At 45.5% G+C, this 18,368-nt stretch overlaps 1 protein-coding gene across 7 annotated transcripts in view; it reads left to right on the top strand.

Annotated features, from left to right (window-relative positions):
- The window catches only part of HOPX (HOP homeobox), a 35,254-nt gene extending 24,481 nt beyond the window's left edge, over positions 1 to 10,773 (top strand). For 2 of the 7 annotated variants that reach the window (XM_025385912.1, XM_025385911.1), the window contains exons 2-3: positions 2,546 to 2,701; positions 9,968 to 10,773. In XM_025385912.1, coding sequence (XP_025241697.1) covers positions 2,558 to 2,701; positions 9,968 to 10,045 — 222 coding nt within the window. In that variant the 5' untranslated portion in view covers positions 2,546 to 2,557 and the 3' untranslated portion in view covers positions 10,046 to 10,773. Of the gene's footprint in view, positions 1 to 653; positions 786 to 2,036; positions 2,253 to 2,545; positions 2,702 to 9,967 lie in introns of those variants that run through there. The other 5 variants (XM_025385910.1, XM_025385917.1, XM_025385916.1 and 2 more) reach the window with 5 other exon arrangements.
- The last annotated feature ends 7,595 nt before the right edge of the window (positions 10,774 to 18,368 follow it).

The raw sequence follows: 18,368 nt of genomic DNA on the forward strand, positions 1-18,368 counted from the left end.
TTTTTGAGACGGAGTCTTGCTCTGTGCCCCAGGCTGGAGTGCAGTGGCGTGATCTCGGCTCACTGCAAGCTCTGCCTCCCGGGTTCACGCCATTCTCCTGCCTCAGCCTCCCGAGTAGGTGGGACTACAGGCGCCCGCCACCTCGCCTGGCTAATTTTCTTGTATTTTTAGTAAAGACGGGGTTTCACCGTGTTAGCCAGGATGGTCTCGATCTCCTGACCTCATGATCCGCCCGTCTCGGCCTCCCAAAGTGCTGGGATTACAGGCTTGAGCCACCGCGCCCGGCCGAGCCCTGGAGTTTTATAACAGGAATTAAATAACCAAAAAAGAGGGGAAAGTATATGCAGAACAGTCAGTTTAGAAATTAATATTTCTGAAGGACTGAGGATTCTACAAAGACAAAGCCAAAATTTTCATGGAAGAGGCGGCACAACCATGTTACATAAAATCAGCTGGAACCTTTCTAAGGCAAGAAGTAAAATCAGAGGCAGCAGTTTCCCAGCCCTTGTTTTCTTTCAAGCAAAGCAAGCAGTGATAGGTTATTCCCGTGGGCAACTTTGGCTAGAATTAGTGTCCTACTAGGAGAGTCCATGCCTATTCAAAATGGCAATGAGCTCCTGCCTGCGTTATGACTACTGCCCTCCTGATTTTTCCTACCAGACTAATGACAGACTGCCCCACTGAGAAGGGTCTAGTGGAGCACAGGTCACCAGCTGGGTAACATTCAGAAAGTTAGTCTCCCTATGCTCATTTTCCTGGGCTGTTACAGAAGAAGACTGGAAGAGGTAATTTCCAAGGTTCTTCCCAGCTCTGAAGTTGTGTGTCAAAGGGAGGGGCGATGGATGCACACAGAAGAGGAAGTGTTTCTGACCTGGTATGACCCTCTCCTGCCCAGCATCATGACAGGAATCAGTGCTATGATTTTTAGGTGGGAAAGCACAGAATCCCCTAAAAACATGGGATTCCATGGTGGCTTGGCAAGTGACTTGAGCCAGACTCTCACAGTAGAATGACTTCCCGTTGTGCCTGAAAGCCCCTTCAAAGTGACCCAAAGGAGAGGTAAAGACATTTATTTAGGAAGTAGAAGATGCAAGTCACAGTGGAGAAGGTTGTAACAGCATTGGGTACATTCTGCCAGCGCATCAGTGAAGTGTGGCTCATCCCAGGCACAAACCACATCACAACCTACTCAGGATTGTGCTGGATGATTTTGCAATTGTTTGTTAAAACAACAAACCAACGTGATTCCCACACTTGCCCTTGTCTTTTACTGTTAGCAACAGTCTAGTCCTGACAGGTGTGCCAAACCCACAGCCAAGGATATCTTGAAGACTCCAACTTCCTATACCTTCATGCATCTTAAATTAGGAGGAGGAGGTGGATGGGGTTACATCTGCCAATTTTTAAAATTTTTAAGTTTTTGGTCCCAATTCAGAGACTTTGTAGGTATGGAGATAACCCAGCAGGAAGTCATGTTGCTTCAGATTTGCTAGGGTAATGGTTGGCTTTAAAGTAAGGAGAATGCAAGAGATCGTGAAGCTTGTGATGGGCCCATTTTCCTGACTTTATAGTAAATTTTAGTACAATCACAGGGAAGTCTGAAATTTTAAAAGAAAGCTGACTGGATCCTCCTCAGTTGGATTTTGGCTGCATCTTGCAAGTCCTCCCCTCGGGTAGCACACAGTGAGGCAGGTTCTTTGCCGTAAATTGTGGAATAGCGGCCTGGCGACTGCAGGCCGGGGACTCACTAAAGCATACTTAGAAAGAGCGGGGACAGAGAGTTGAAGGAGGAGGTTGCAGAGCGGCAGAGTGGCACGTGCAAGCCCACAGGTGGAAATTTCTCCCGTGACTCAATCCCCCGCCTTAATTCACTTCTCTGCGACCTATCTCCATCTCTGTAAGATGGAAAGACATTAAAAGCACCGCCTCCACCTCCCCAACTTTGAGAAGTAACTTGTCTTGCGGGGAACTTTTCTGGAGGAAGGGTGGGGTGTGCAGCCCTGCCTGGAGAGGGCCCCAAAGCGCCAATCCACTGCAGAGACAGAAGGCCGCGTACCAAGGAGGCCGGCTAGCAGCGTACTCGGGTGAACCCACCCTTGCGATCTGTCAAGTCTGTCCCCAGGGGAGGTCCCCCTTTCGGGAGGAAGCTTTTAAGGGGATTATCAAAATCACCCTAGCGCTTCCTTCACTCCTTCCTTAGAGCCGGAGGGCGGTGAGGACCCGCGGAGTCATCTATCTTGCCCCCTTCGCAGGCAGGGATCCAGGGGGCGTTGCTGCAAGGGGTCCCCCGGGGCGCGGGAGGCGCCGGACTCCAGGGTCTGCTGTCAGCCCGCAACAGCGCTCCGTCCGGGGAGGGAGGCCCGGGTCGGGGGCAGCCGTAAGCCCCCGCTCAGCCTGCTGCCGCCGGGGACTTGCGCGGCCGTGGCACCGCGGGAGGGGGCGGCCAGGGGCTGGGGCTGCCCGGCGGCGCCGCGACCGCCTTCCTTTGCTGCGTCCCGCCTGCCCCCAGCCTCGCTCACCGCTGCCGCTTCTCCCCGCCCAGCAGCGCGCAAGGACTATGTCGGCGGAGACCGCGACCGGCCCCACGGAGGACCAGGTGGAGATCCTGGAGTACAACTTCAACAAGGTCGACAAGCACCCGGATTCCACCACGCTGTGCCTCATCGCGGCCGAGGCCGGCCTTTCCGAGGAGGAGACCCAGGTGCGTCCCCACACGCGCCCAGCGCGCCCCGACCCCTGCCCGAGCTGAGCCGTCTTGCGGCTGGGCTGTCCTGGTCGTCCGTGCCTCCCGCTGGGCTGCCCTCCCCACGATCTCCCATCGCTTCTGCCCGCATCCGGGGGCCCAGACCCTGCATGGCTCCCGCCGCCACCTCCCCGCTTCCACGTTCCCATGGGCGCCCAGTCTCCCCGCCACCCCCATCCAGCCGTGGTTCCCCGGGAGCTGCGTAGAAACCCCGTGGTCACCGGTCCTTGCCTTTCCACTCTCCCCGGCAGCCCGGGATACACGCTTTCTCCCTCTGCGAGTTGGGAGCAGCGTCTCTCGCCTGTCCCTGTTTCGCCTTCCCGGCTCTGTCCCCTCTGGTCTGTCTGCGAAACCTTCGGCAAGATCTATTCTAGGCGGGAATGTCAGAGCTGGAAGGCTCCCCAGAGACCAGCTAGCCATAAATTCAGTCCTCCGTTTGGCGAACCAGGAGGCTGAGGCCGGGAGGGAGGGCGCTGTCAGGATGGCAGGAGCCGTGAAGCTTGCTCTCTCCACCACATCACACTGCAGCGTCCCCCGAGCTGCAGAACTCACACTGCACGGAGCCAGGGAGAAGTGGTTCCGATTTTTAAAAAAATTCCCCAGCTCTAAGGTTTAGAGGATTTTCGGGGCGTTTTATAAGACGGTAGATAGCTGATCTTTCAGCTGACAGGAGCGGCAGTCCCCCCAAGTGCATTCATTGACTTATCTATTTTTTAAATGCTCCTATATCATCCCGAAAAATGCCAGGTAAAGAATGCAACACTACCTGTGGTTGTTCACCACAGGTGTAATGTTGGAGCCTTTAGCTGACTTTTAAAATCCTGTCTAAACTCCAACTTCTCTTTTCCCTTTGGTCATGGAAAGACAATCCTTTAAGCATGATAGACTACTTGGAACCGATCTAGCATCTCTCCTGTGGGTCCCCAAAGCACTTCACACTTCTAACCTCAACTCTAAAGCAGAGACGTTCTTATTTTTCCTATTTTATATACCAGAGCATCAGGCACTTGTCCTGTCACCATGAGCCATGCTCAGTTGAGGTTTAGAAGCTTGTAATGGATCCAGTAGATCCTAGGACCAAGACCCTGGACCTCAAGTCCAAAATTATTTTTACTAATTAAGCCAGAGGCACTCTTTGGAGAGCTTGTCCATAGATGATCCTGTCATTTACAGGTCAAATAGAAAGGCAAACATATTTATTTTTAGCAAATGGAACAGCTGTCTGACCAACGAAAACCAGAACTTAATGGAAGGTGATTTACTGTAACCCAAGTCTAACAGCTCATGTTTCTTGGTATCTCCTGAGAAGGCAGCCTGCTGAAATTTTATCATTTGAAATCCCACGCTATGCTTAGAAAAGAGGAGTGATCATGGGGACAACTTATCTTTTAAAAACAAGGCTGTGAAATATTGTGGGCACAGCACCAACAAGAGGTCCAACCCCTTCTCGGCCTCTGATTGTGCCTGGCGAGTTGCCATCAGTCACCTTACCTATAAAGCAGCATAATTACATTGACCTTTGTAATGGCTAATACTTGCCAGGCATTTTTCCAGGCACTGTCCAAGTAGTAAATCATTTATTTGTCACAACAATACTGTGAGGGTAGATACTATTAGCCCACTTGTCCGGATAAGGCAACTGAGGCACAGAAAGATTAAATATACTTGCCCAAGACAGCAGCTAGAAGGCAGCAGGACCAGGATTTGAACCCTGGAAGCCCAGACTCTTAACTACCATGCTATGCTGTCTCCACAGAGGAGGCATGGAAATCACTAGACGAGCAGGAAGAAAGAACTGACAACTCACTTGGTGTTATCCTTCCCCTGCATTAGGCAACAGTCCTCCCAGGCTATATTCAGCCTTTCCTCAAGATTCACATGATATTAGAAAATTGAAATAAAATCTGGTTAGGGGTAGGAAGAAGAAAAGGGCACCTGCTTTTTTTCTGTGACTGAGGTCAGCCAATTCAGACCTCTGCATAGCAGGTTCTTCTGCACCTCGCAGGCAGTCCTCCCATTTCCCCCCTTCTGCCATTCTCAAATAAACAAGTGGTAGACCCAGCCCCAAAATGAGTAGATGTGGGGTGAGTCAGCCTCTTAGCAGGGCCCCTGGCTTCCTCTTCCTGCCACAGGACTGACACCTTCTTCCTCCCTACGGTGACCACAGCTTGGCTTGCCCCTCTGTCTTCCTGCCTTGACCTGCAGGGAAGCATCTGGAACCCCAGAGCTTAGAGACAGGCAGCACTTAGCAAGCTCAGAGAAAGAGATTTCCTAGGAACCACAGGCTGCCTGCTTGCCTGTACTGGATTGGGTCTCATCTTTCAATTTCCCATTCTTTCCCCTCTCACCCCACTACCCCCATGGGCACTGGTGAATGAGAATGATTTCTTCTTTCATCTTCTCAAACAACATTTATATTTTTAAAGAGTATCTTCTATGAAAAAGGAAGTGTCTGGCTGGGCACAGTAGCTCACACCTATAATCCCAGCACTTTGAGAGGCTGAGGCAGGAAGATTGCTTGAGGCTAGGAGTTTCAGACCAGCCTGGGCAACATGACAAGATGCTGCCCATCTCCACCAAAAAAAAATAAATAGAAAATTAAAAAATCAGCCAGGTGTGCTGGTGTGTGCCTGTAATCCCAGTTACTCTGGAGGCTAAGGCAAGAGAATCCCTTGAGCCCAGGAGTTCAAGGCTGCAGTGAACTATGATCATGCCACTGTACTACCTAGCCTGGGTGACAGAAGGAGAACCTGTCTCAAAATAAATAAGTAAATAAAAATAAAAATATTAAATATTTAAAAATATTACAAAAAGGAAGTGTCTTCTGGAGACGTATGCCCAATGACGAACTTTCAGTCATTAAAATTATTTTTGTTTATAGCAGGTCTCATAAAGACCCTTTAAATAACTCCATGGAGGCCAGGACCTGCTGGGTCTACATATAAGAAGTGTCTGATATTGATACTTCCCCTGTTTTGTTTTCTTTATTTCTCTCTTTCTTTCTCTCTCTTTCTTTCTCTCTTTCTTTCTTTCTTTCTTTCTTTCTTTCTTTCTTTCTTTCTTTCTTTCTTTCTTTCTTTCTTTCTTTCTTTCTTTCTTTCTTTCTTGTTTTTCTTTCTTTTTTCTATTTTTGGAGACAGTGTCTTACTCTGTCATTCAGGCTGGAGTACAGTGGCACTCCCATGGCTCACCTCAGTCTTGGCTTCCCAGCCTCAGGCATTCCTTCTACCTCAGCCTCCAAAGTAACTGGGACTATGGGCATGTACTACCACCACATGTGGCTAATTTTTAAGCTAATTTTTAAATTTTTTGTAGAGATGGGGGTCTCACTATGTTGCCTGAGCTGGTTTCAAACTCTTGGGCTCAAGTAATCCTCTTGCCTTAGTCTCCCAAAGTGCTGGGATTGCAAGCGTGAGCCATCGCACCCAGTCTCCCCGTCTCTGTTCTTACTAGTGTTGCTGCTTTCCATGGGAAAGGGTCACCAAAGCCAAACTAACATTTGTTTCATATGCCTGAGTCCTCAACCCACCCCAACACCACCCACCTCCAGAAATGGAATCATATTCTTAACTTTCCTAGAACAAGCAATACTTCAGTACAAGAAAAATAAGCCTGAGCTGCCCAGTGCTCTTGCAAGATTGTTACCAGAACTGATTCACAGGGCTGATACTTGGGCAGGGACAAGAGGGACTAAGAAGTTGAAACATTCTCTGTCTTGGGAGATTTGCTGACCTCTTTATAACTGTCCCACTTCAGGACAAAATTCTCTGTGGGGGTGAAGGTGGCACCCCTAAGAACTCAAAGTAAAGTGAAGGGCGCTGTAATTGAAATAACTTTCTAAGTTGCATTTACTGGGATGTTAGAATGGGTTTTTCTCATAACGGTAATCTAAATATCTCCTAGATTTACATTACATGAAAACTTACAGAATCCCAGCCTTATGTCTTTTATTTTGAAGTCAGTGTTAGAAGAGGCTGGGAAAGCTCCTTCCTTAGCCCCTTGGGAGGTTGGGATGATCTGGTGTTTTCTATTATCACACACACTCTCTCTCTCTGTCTCTTTTTCTCTCTCTCTCTCTCTCTCTCTCTCTCTCTCTTCAATTCAAGCACAATGTAACTGGAATTGGTTCTTAGGGAGGTCTCCAAGTATTTTTATCTCCTCTAGATGTCCTGAGCTTGTTCCCAGAACCCAGTGGTTTTAGTCACTGGATGTTTTATCAGTGGAATAAAGACCTCTAAAGGTCTCTTTCTGAAAAGAATGAAATGTTAGTTGCTAGAGAAAAGGACAGGAACAATGTTTCTTTGCCCCAGCCCCTTCCCATCACAGTGTCTAATTATCATCTGTTTACTCAGAGTAAATAAATCTCCATCAATGGGCAAGGGTAATGAGGGCATTCATTTATAAGCAAGCAAGGGATGAATGTCTTTCCCAGTGGATGACTGAAACAAAGAAGAGAAGGATAAAGCCAGGTGGAAAATTAGCACTGATGTGAGTGAGATTGATAAGACACAACTCTAAAGGGAAAAAAGCAAGCAAGGTATTTAATGATTTCTGTTGGATTGCAACTGGTTTTGCCAAATTATTTTATATATACTTGATTTAAAATATGCGTCTTCAAAAAATCATTGAGCTTTTCTTGAACCTCCTCCCATCCCCCAATGTTAGGGCTCAATTTGTTAAGCATTTGGGTACCAACTCACAAAACCACAAATGTCCCTGCTGAAGTTATTTTCAGTAACGGTCCATCAATATTCTGCTTCATTACATAGTGTAAAGATGTGGGTGGCTCTTTTAAATGAGACCAGCTCAACCATTTTGTCTTAAATGAAATCTGATAGAAAGTGAGATTTTCCTCCTCCAGATTTTAATTAGTCAGTCTTTACAATGCTGCCATTTATTCAGCTCTAGTAACTGGAAATCCTATTTAATCAGACCTTGTATCCTTGAAACCCCCCACAGTGCTACCTCATTAATGAAACTGGAACCTTGCTGCTCTCATACCAGAATCCAGAGTTAACTAAACACATGCACACAGGTTACAGAAGAAAATGGGCCCACTCTTAGCAGTATAATTTCAATTGAAACTGCCAAAGTTGCATGAGTTCTCTCTTCTCATGAAGGGTAGTGATCCCTAGGAGCAAAATATGGCACCCAGAAAGTAGCCCCCAAAGAGAAGTCTTTCCCCATGATAGTCTGCTGTCCTTGTCTTTAGATTACTTTTCTCTACTGCCACCCCAGTGTAAAGGTATGTAAGATCTTGACAACTGTGTGAGGCATTTCAGTGTGTAAACTCTGCTGTCCTTGTCTTTAGATTACTTTTCTCTACTGCCACCCCAGTGTAAAGGTATGTAAGATCTTGACAACTGTGTGAGGCTTTTCAGTGTGTAAACTCTGCTGTACAGGTGGGTGAGGTGTAGGTGTATTCCCATGCTGTTCAGCCAGCTTAGCATTGATGTGGAGCCCAAAACAGTCCTGCAGAGCCTTATCCCCATTCAAGTTCAACAGCCTCTCCTCTAGGCCTTGCTCCTTCTCCCCCTGTGGTTCTCACATTTTCTTCTGATCTTGGGCTTATACTGAATTCCCTTTCAGCTTCCTAGAGCCTATCCTGTTCATTCTGAGTATCTGGATAGGCATCAGCCCATGCTATGTGGGGAGCCCTCTAGAGCTTTCCCACCATCCCGATATCTCCATCAGCACATCCCAGATCTGGCATCTCACAGCTGTGCTCTTTCTGCTTTCTTCCTGTTTCTCGTCCCCTTACCCCTAGAACAGGTGAATTATAGAAATACCAGAAGGGACAGTAGAAACACCCTAAGCTTACCTTTTAATTTACAGATGACTGGTGCTCTATTTAGGGACTTCCTCAAGTTCTCATAGCCAATTAGTTACTCTAGAGCTTCCTGTTGGCAGAGCCCAGGACTGCAGAGCCCTGGGGGGTCACCTACCACACAGCCTGCCTACACACCACTGGCACACAAATATCATCCTTCTCAATGTACTCCATGACATGTGAATGGTTGGGAAGCACAGGAGAACAGAGCTTGGGGGAGGTGCTGACTTCCCATAGAGCTCTCTCCTCATCCTTTCCAATGCAGGTCAATGCTTGCTCATCTGTTTCCTCACTAGTCTCTCTTCAAAGTTGTTTTGCTTTCTTTTTTTTATTCCCAGTTTCCTCTTGACCAATCTGGTCCAGACCCTGGCCCTATCCCCAGCATGGTTCTCCTGTTCTCCTTTTTGGGGAACTCTGTACCACCCCAGTTAGCAAGATAAAGGCAGCCACTGACTTCTCAAGAGTATACCACACTGCCTTACAACATATAGGCATGTTCTAGGCCTCATATGATGCCATGTCTAGAAACATCCTATCTGGGGCCTTCTGTATATCCATGGTCACTTCCGTAAGGTGTGAATATTTGGGTCATACGGAGCTGAGAGGTTCTGAGCAAAGTGGTAGACCCACTTCAGCTTCTCTCACTGCTCGGTGGCACTGGAGCAGGACAGATTGGGCTGGCCTACTCCAGGCATCTGCAAGGAGTGCTCTGAGGTTGTGCAGTGCTCAGTTAACTATTAATCTTATTCAACAAATTCTTACTAACTTCTACCAATGAGGAAGGCCTTTGGCGAGCTGAGCATACATTGATGAAATATAGCAGCCATAGAGATCTATCTGGGGCATTAAGGATATGCTTTAACTTCTTTTATTTATTCAGCAAATATTGATTAATTTCTAACTCTTAAACCTTTGTACTAGGGGCTAAGGATGCAGTGGTGATAGGATGAATACAGTCTCTGCTTTCATGGAGCTTACATTCTAGAAGGGAATGTAGATTAAAAATAAGTGAATACACAAGTAAATCATGACAGATGCTAAAAGTTCTGTGAAAGTAACAAAATACTAAATTGGGAAGTGAGGAGATGCGTGGGAAACCCACTTTAGACAGAGTGATCAGGGAAGACTTCATTGAGAAGGTCCTGTTTAAGCTGAGATGTGAGGATGACAGGGAGATCATCAGATAAAGAATAAAGAGAGAACATTCTAAACATAATATAGCATGTGCAGAGGTCCTGAGGCAGGAAAGGTGTCACCGTGAGAGCCATCCCTATGGACACGTCCCGTGATTCTCTCCTTTCCACTTGTGCCACAGAGGCTACCTTTTAGAAAGGGAACAGGCATTTCAGTTTTTCTGTGTGTGACAAATATTTTTGCTCATTTCTCTCTTCCAGAAATGGTTTAAGCAGCGCCTGGCAAAGTGGCGGCGCTCAGAAGGCCTGCCCTCAGAGTGCAGATCCGTCACGGACTAAGGAGATGGCAGGCACTGACAGCTTCACTCCATGAAGGCCATCTGCTGTTTCTCTCCTCTGCTTAACCAAGCTATTGTGGTTTTTCAGCATAGTGTTGTACGTTCCGTTGCTAGCTGTCCTGCTATTTAACACAGTGTTGTATTTTTTTCTAAATGTACATAGTTAGAAAAGAAAATAACAATAGGAAGCTACATGTATCTTCTGTGTAAAGCAGTGGCTTCACTGGAAAAATGGTGTGGTTTGCATTTCCCTTTGAGTCATGATGACAGATGGTGTGAAAACCATCTAAGTTTGCTTTTGACCATCACCTCCCAGTAACAATTTGCTTTCATAATCCATTTGGCAATCCAGGCCTCTGTTGAAAAGATAATATGAGGGAGCAGGGAACACATTTCCTTCTGCACTTACTTCCCTAAGTCACTTTCCTTATGTTTCATCTAATACAATAATGGTTGAGTTAAAATACAGAAGGGGTGTTTGAGTATTCAGATTTCATAAAACACTTCCTTGGAATATAGCTGCATTAACTTGGAAAGAAGCCTGTTAGGCTAGAAGACAGAAACTCCAACTGGCAAAAAAGCAAGGATCTAAGGAAAAAAACCACCAAAGGTCTTGAATTCACTGTATTTAAATGCATTGGTTAAGTTTATTTTGCTAAATAAAGTGAACTACTTTTTGTCTCTAAAATGATATTCTAAATAAAACCTTAACTTTTTGTTGAAGATGCACTGAGTGAGTTCTCTGCAGGTTTTCAACCAAATAAGAAACATATCAAAGAGAAACAAAGTGGCTCCTATATGGTATGGGCTGACTGACCAGAAGAGCTGCCATTTTCTAAATTCTTGCTACTCAAAGTGTGGTCCAAGACCAGCCTCATCAGCATTAGCTTTAAGCTGGTGAAAAATGCAGAATCTCAAACCCCATTCCAGACCCAGTGAATCAGAACCTTCATTTTTAACAAGGCTCTCAAGTGGTTTATATGCACATGGAAGTTGGAGCAGCACTGTTCTAACAAACTCTACAGTCAATTTGCATCCATTTACTATCGTAGCACACTAGATGTCTGCTATGGCCTGAATGTGTCCTGTCCCCCCACCCACCCCCATCCCCCACCCCTGACAAAATGCATATGTTGAAACTTAATCCCTAAGGTGATGATATTAGGAGGTGAGGCTTTTGGGAGCTGACTAGGTTATGAGGGCCCCACCCTCATGAATGGGATTACTGCCTTATAAAAGAGGCCTGAGCAAGCTTGTTTGCCATTCTGTCATGTGAGGATACATAGAAGGCACCTGGGAGGAATGGACCCTCACCGGATTGAGGGTTCACCATGGTCTGCTGGTGTCTTGATCTTGGAGTTCCCAGCCTCCAGAACTGCGAGCAGTAAATGTATGTTGTTTACAAATTGCCCAGTCTAAGATATTTTGTTATAGCAGCCAAACAGACTAAGACACCATTTTAACAGTCTATCAGTTAAGATTGTGTTTGACTGCATGGAAGAGTAACTTGATTACAATGGATTAAGCAAATAGGCTTGTTTCTTTGTTCTCTTTTCTTTTCTTTTCTTTCTTTTTTTTTTTTGAGACAGAGTCTCACTGTGTTGCCCAGGCTAGAGTACAGTGGTATGATCTTGGCTCACTGCAACCTCTGCCTCTCAGGTTCAAGCGATTCTCCTGACTTAGCCTGCTAAGTAGCTGGGCTTACAGGTATGCACCACCACACCCAGTTAATTTTTGTATTTTTAGTACAGATGGGCTTTCGCCATGTTGGCCAGGCTGGTCTCAAACTCCTGGCCTCAAGTGATCCACCTGCCTCAGCCTCTCAAAGTACTGGAATTACAGGTGTGAGCCACTACACCCAGCCGTTTCTTTGTTTTCTTGATTGTTTTTACGTAAGACATTACCAGGTAGGTAATCCAGGGCTGTTAGAGTAGCTCCCTAATGTTGTCAAGGAGCTGGGGTCATTCCATCTTCCCATTTTACTATCTTTAGTACACAGCTTTTGTATTCATGGATACCTGTACACTGCATCTGCATTTCAAACAAAATGAAAAGAAAGAGGGAGGGAAAGCATAGGGCAAATGCCAGCTAAGACTTTCCTCTCTAAGAAGATTTCCTGGAAGCCCCCACCTAGCAACTTCCACCTACATCACATTGGTCAAAGTGGGTCACATGGCCACTCCTAGTTGCAAGGGAGTCTGGGAATTGGGGCATTTGTAAATGAGCATAGTACTGCCTTGAGCAAAATTAGGGTTCTGTTGGTAAGGAAGAGGGAAAGATGGATATTGGAAAGGCTGCTAACTACATCTGCTAATCCAGCCTGGAGTGACACTGGTATACACTTCTGAACTCACCTCCAGTTCAGGAACAGTCTTTCCGGTTCTCTAAAATTAAGAACCCTAAAGTGGAAACACTAACAATTATTTATTTAGAATACAGATGTTTACAAGATCCTATTAAACATCCCTGGGTGAGCTTCCTCTTCCTGTATCTTAAAACATTTCTTCTGAAAACAAATACATAGTGCACCAGGGTCTGAGCAAAACAGCCTCATATCTAGCAACCTCTCCTGCAACCTAAGTAGTGGTGAACTGAATTGTGGACAAAGCAGACTGAGTATGGTGATTAGTCCATGTCAGGCAATGAGAGGAATACTAAACCAGGTCTAAGATCCAGGTCAGAAGTCTTTCCAACACACCAGAGACATGATTCAAGAACAATCCAGAGCAACAGCCAGGTGTGGTGGCTCACGCTTGTAATCCTAGCACTTTGGGAGGCTGAGGCAAGCAGATCACTTGAGCCCAGGAGTTCAAGGCCAGCCTGGACAACATGGTGAAACCCCATCTCCATTAAAAATACAAAAATTAGTGGAGAGTGGCGGCATGCGCCTGTAGTCCAACTACACGTGAGGCTGAGGTGGGAGGATTGCTTGAGCCTGGGAGGCAGAGGCTGCAGCGAGCTGAGATCATGTTGCTGCACTCCAGCCTGGATGACAGATTGAGACCCTGTAAAAAAAAAAAAAGAAAAAAAAGAACAAGCCAGGACAAAACCAGCTGGGCAGAGAGTGTGCCTTTAGCTTGGACCCAGAAGCCCCATTTATGGTAAAAGGGTCAGTTCCTCTGCCCAGTAGTCTAGAGTCCTTGAATGGCATGTGATGGGAGGGAATGAGGGTTCAGTGTACTTTTAAATGCAAATATGTTACCAGTATAATCTCCTTGAGTTTGCTTTTTCAGCTGTGAAACAGGGATAGCAATATTCTACTAAATTTTTAAAAAGTACTTTGTAAATAATCGTAATAATTGCTACTGCTACCAAGTACTAACAGACAGGGTAAGGTTTACTTTGATGCCTCAGATAAGCCTTCACAAGAACGCAGAGCTCTAAGTTTTATTGTCAGGAGTCTCTTTTGGATACCTAGGGTCATACACCAAAACAATAATGACCACCCTAGACTGAGAAAAACTGCACAGTGCCCTCTCTCTCCACCTTGTATCTTAGCTGTGCAGTTGCAGACACTGTTGGTTAGCTGGACCCATCATCATACCCAAGCCCCTTCTCTGTAGTCACGTTTCTTTCATGAGACTGTAAGGGTTGGAAACACTAAATCCTCTCTTTTCCATTCTCCCTTGAGGCTGTGTGGTCATGTGACACAGTCTATCCAATGAGGATCAGGCTGAAGGTTGGAGGTCAAAAAGCCTTTGGGGAAGGCTTTTGCATTTCTTGATAAAAGGGACTTAAGCAGCAGGTTCTGTTCTTTACTCCTTTCTTGCCTTGTACCATTTTCACTTGTTCATTGTAGAAACAGAAATAAGCAAAAAAAGAAAAGAAAGAAATGATAAAACCAACAAAACTCATAAAAATTACACATGATAGGGCTCCAAAAATTAGGGAGAGAGAAACCCCTGCCTAATGAAATTAATAAATGTTTAAAACACTGTAAAAAATTACCCATGATCCCACTACATAGAGGTAACATCTTACTAATCTTAATATTATGCTATATTGTATTGGGGGAAGTCATGTTTTCTATGCATAAATACACATGCAACAGGGAGAAGAAACTTAATTCAGAAGCTAGCAGCAGACTGAACTATTGTTCTGAGAGGATGGAAGGATGCTTGCTAAGGAAAAAATTGGTTGTCTTGTTCAGGAAAACATCCTTTTTTTTTTTTGAGATGAAGTTTTGCTCTTGTTGCCCAGACTGGAGTGTAATGGCTCAATCTCGGCTCACTGCAACCTCCACCTCCCGGGTTTATGCAATTCTCCTGCCTCAGCCTCCCCAGTAGCTGGGGTCATAGGCGCATGCCACCACACCCGGCTAATTTTTGTATTTTTAGTAGAGAAGGGGTTTCACAGTGTTGGCCAGGCTGATCTTGAGCTTCTGACCTCAGGTGACCTGTCCATCTCAGCCTCCCAAAGTGCTGGGATTATAGGCATGAGCCACCACGCCCAGCCTAGGAAAACATCTTAATAGTTTTGGGGGCTGTGAAATACAGGTCAAGAAGAAGAGGAAAAAAGAACTCAGTGGCTGTGCACAATAAAATAGCATTTGTCCCATGGAGATTCAGGTAAGATGATGTTTAGGATCCTTGGGCACTTGGAGAAAGGAGAGGTGGAGGAGAACGATTTGGTAAGGGAGGGCAGGCACAATGTCAGCTGACCCAGAAGAGCACCAGTGAGAGGCTAGTGGACTGGGCTTAGGAACTTTGAAATATCAAATGTTCTGTTTTCAATGACTATCTATACAGTGCTGTGCTTGCTGTCGCTGTGCTGTAACTGTTTTTTGCTGTCCTCAACCTTCCTGACAGCTCTGTCTCACAAAATGGCCTTGTACTGGTGACGCTTTAGGGAGTGGGGAAGGACCTGCTTGAGCCAAGCTTGCAGCAGGCAGTAAACAGTGAAAGTGCTTGCTTCTGTCTGCCTCTTTTCTGGTAATAGCACCTTTACATTTTGGGAATTACTTCTACTTCATGTGGTCCTGGTAGAGTCATTAATCACAGTGCCCCAGATTCCTCCCCCATGACAGTTAGACCCAGGCTGGCCAATGACAGTGTCATATTCCTTGGCATACATGAACTGAACCAAGTATGGGCTCTTGACCTCCCAGGTTCAAGGAATCCTACTGCCTTTACTTCTGTAGTCGCTTGGGCTATAGGCATGCACCACCATACCTGGCTCATTTTTTTTTTCTTGAGACGAGATCCCACTATGTTGCCTAGGTTGGGCCAAAGTCCTTTGCCAGAATTGTTGCAATTGGACTTAGAGGGGTGGTTCTATGTTGTCACCCTTCATGGAGAGTTGTGAAAGTGGAGGGCTGGGGTTGCAGGTAGCCTTTGACTCAGCCTCATGGAGAAAGCCGTTCTGTAAAGGGAGGGAAGGAAGCCGGGCAGATGGGAATGAGAAAGTCTTGAGGCCTTGGTTCCCACTCTTCCCTGGGCTACCCCAGCCTTCCTGGCTCTGTGAACTAGTGAATCCCTTTCTCGGTGTATCTGTCATTTGTAAAAAAAAAAAAAAAAAGAATCCTAATGGTAGAGTAAATGAAGAGAGAAGTGCATGGAGGGAGGAATCTCAGCCCCTAGGGTAATTAAGAATATCGGGGAACTAGAGATTCATAGTAAGAGGTAACCAGAAATAGCACTAGATTTTTCCCAGCCAGTGGGAACTTGAGAAAAATTATTTTTACATACTAAAAGAAAAAAGAACCCCTGACAAGTGGATAATATATGGACTTCAAGGGGTTACATAATTTTTAAAACTATATACAAATGTATGGCAGATATGTTACCCTCTTTTTTTTTTCTTTTAAGAGACAAGGTCTCAGCTGGGCATGGTGGTTCACGCCTGTAATCCCAGAACTTTGGGAGGCTGAGGGTGGGCATATCACTTCAGCCCAGGAGTTTGAGACCAGCCTGGACAACAGTGAGACCTCATCTCTATTTCAAAATTTAAAATTAAAAAACAAATAGAGACAGAATCTTGTTTTGTCACCCAGGCTACATAGAATATGGTGGTGCAATCATAGCTCACTGCAGCCTTGATCTCCCTGGCTCAAGGGATCCTCCTGCCTTAGCCTTCAGAGTAGCTGGTACCACAGGCACCTGCCACCACACATGGCTACTTTTTTTTCTTGACATGGATTTTCTTTATGTTACCCAAGCTGGCCACAAACTTCTGGGCTCAAGCAATCCTCCTGCCTCATCTCCCAAGGTGTTGGGATTACAGGTGTGAGCCACTGCACCTGGCCTGTTACCTTCTTGGAGACTTTTTGCTACTCTCTCTCAACTCTTGCCCTCATGTGTAAACCTTGTTCCATATCTTCTATTTTCCACTGAAAAGTCCTTTAAAAACCTCATATCAACTGTTCAAATGTATCCTTGTCTCAACTCAATGCCAGAGTGACTAGCAACAATAGCGGTAATAATACAAATAATTGGAAACTTCACATTCTTTTCCTATGATGGACGTGCTAAGAGGTAGTGAAGAGGATACAAGTCAGGCAAGAATCTGGGACATCAGCCACTGCTTATATTGGCGAGGCAGGAGATAAGATTTTTTGGTTTTATGAAGTCTGGCATTATGAGCCTGGTGAGCTCTATAGAAACAATTATAGAAACAGAGGAGCAAAGGTTCCTAGAGACCCTCTCCTTTACCTTCACCAAGACAACTGTATCATTACAGATAGCGAGTACTGCTGCATGAGGAATGTGCTCCTGTAAACAAATTTCAGTGTGGCTTCTTAGAAGAGTCTGCCAACTAAACTTAGAAAAACATAAGAAACACTGATTTGAATCTCATCTTATGTAACTCATCCAACTACTAAATGCAATGACAAACTGACTCATGGTTCATATGAATCATCCCTAGCGTTCCAGATTAGTAATGCAGAAGGCGTTTCTTTCTTCTTTCGTTCTTCTTCCAGACAGAAGGTCCCTCTTCCCACTCCTGTTTAAAAAAACAAAAATAAACAAAAAACAAAAAAAACCACTCTTTATATAGAAACTTGGCATTCTCTGGGAGTGAAGAAGTCTCTGGGATAGTGACCCTAAGAGGAAGAATCCTCGGGGGCATAGGAACTGTAATCCAGAGGCATAGTTTCATTTCATGTATTCATGTATGAAAAGGAGACCACACATGTGTATTTATGTAGCTAGAAGGGCAGGTTCAGGGAGAGAATTCTGGTTGTCCCCTAACCCTTCTTCCCTTCTTTCGGTAGTTTTATCTGGGAGATGGATGCCTGTCTAAAGGCTAAGTTTTCTCGCCTATTTTATAGTTAGGTTTTTAGCTAGTCCCCAAGATGCCTCCAACAATCTCTGCCTCCTGGTGTTCACACCTTTGCATAGTCCCTGCCCACACTGTGCCACAGAGTTGGTCTGTGTGACTAACACAATTAAGCAGAAATAATTCTAGGTCACTTCTGAGATTAGGTTCTAAAGGACACTAAGCTTTCTCTCTCTCTCTTTCTCTCTGTCTCTCTCTCTCGCCCCCCTGGGATTACTTGCTCTGGGAGAAGCCAGCTGCCATGTTGAGCACCCCTACATGTTGAGAAGCTCATGTGGCAAAGAACAGAGGACTCCTGACAACAGCCAGTGAGGAGGTGAGCTCTGCCAACAACCATGTAAGTGAGCTTAGAAGTACATCCTCCAGCCCCTGTTGAGCCTTCAGATAACTGCAGTCCTTTAGCCACAACCACTCAGCTAAGCTGCTCTTGAAATTATTTGATATCATAAATGTTTGTTGTTTTAATCTGCTAAGCTTTGGGATAATTCCTTATGCAGCAATAGATAACTAGAACATTACATGTGGCCAAGGAAGTAATATGTGCCACTTCAGGATCATGCCTCTAAAAGGAGTAAGTATGCTCTCTTGTTTCTCCTTCCCACTTCCTAGAATGCAAGCATAGTAATGAGCCATCTTACCATCAAAGCCACATGGGTGCCAACAACACCTTAGGGTTGGAGGACAGCCATGCAGAAAGAGCCTGAGTCTCTGTATTCAGGAAATACTAGGTTTAGCTGCACTAACAAACAATCTCCAGTCTTAGTGTCTTCAAAGCAGCGGTTTATTTCCAACTCCCTCAAATCTGCAGCAGCTCTGGGCTTCTAGAGTTGCAGTTTGACAGTGACTACGTTCTTCTTCCCAAGACAACGGCTTCTATCAGGAGGGCTCTCTACACAGCTACAGGTCTCTCCAGCTTTCAGTAACATCTTCCTCCCCTTGACCCTCCCTTTGACCCAAGCCTAGAGGTGGTAACTGTTGTTAGTCCCAATGCTTCACTATCCCTTGTTGATTTCCCTTAATATTCTTCATATCTTTGTAGAGTTCCT

Source organism: Theropithecus gelada, chromosome 5 (assembly GCF_003255815.1).
Source record: "Theropithecus gelada isolate Dixy chromosome 5, Tgel_1.0, whole genome shotgun sequence".
Taxonomy (NCBI): domain Eukaryota; kingdom Metazoa; phylum Chordata; class Mammalia; order Primates; family Cercopithecidae; genus Theropithecus; species Theropithecus gelada.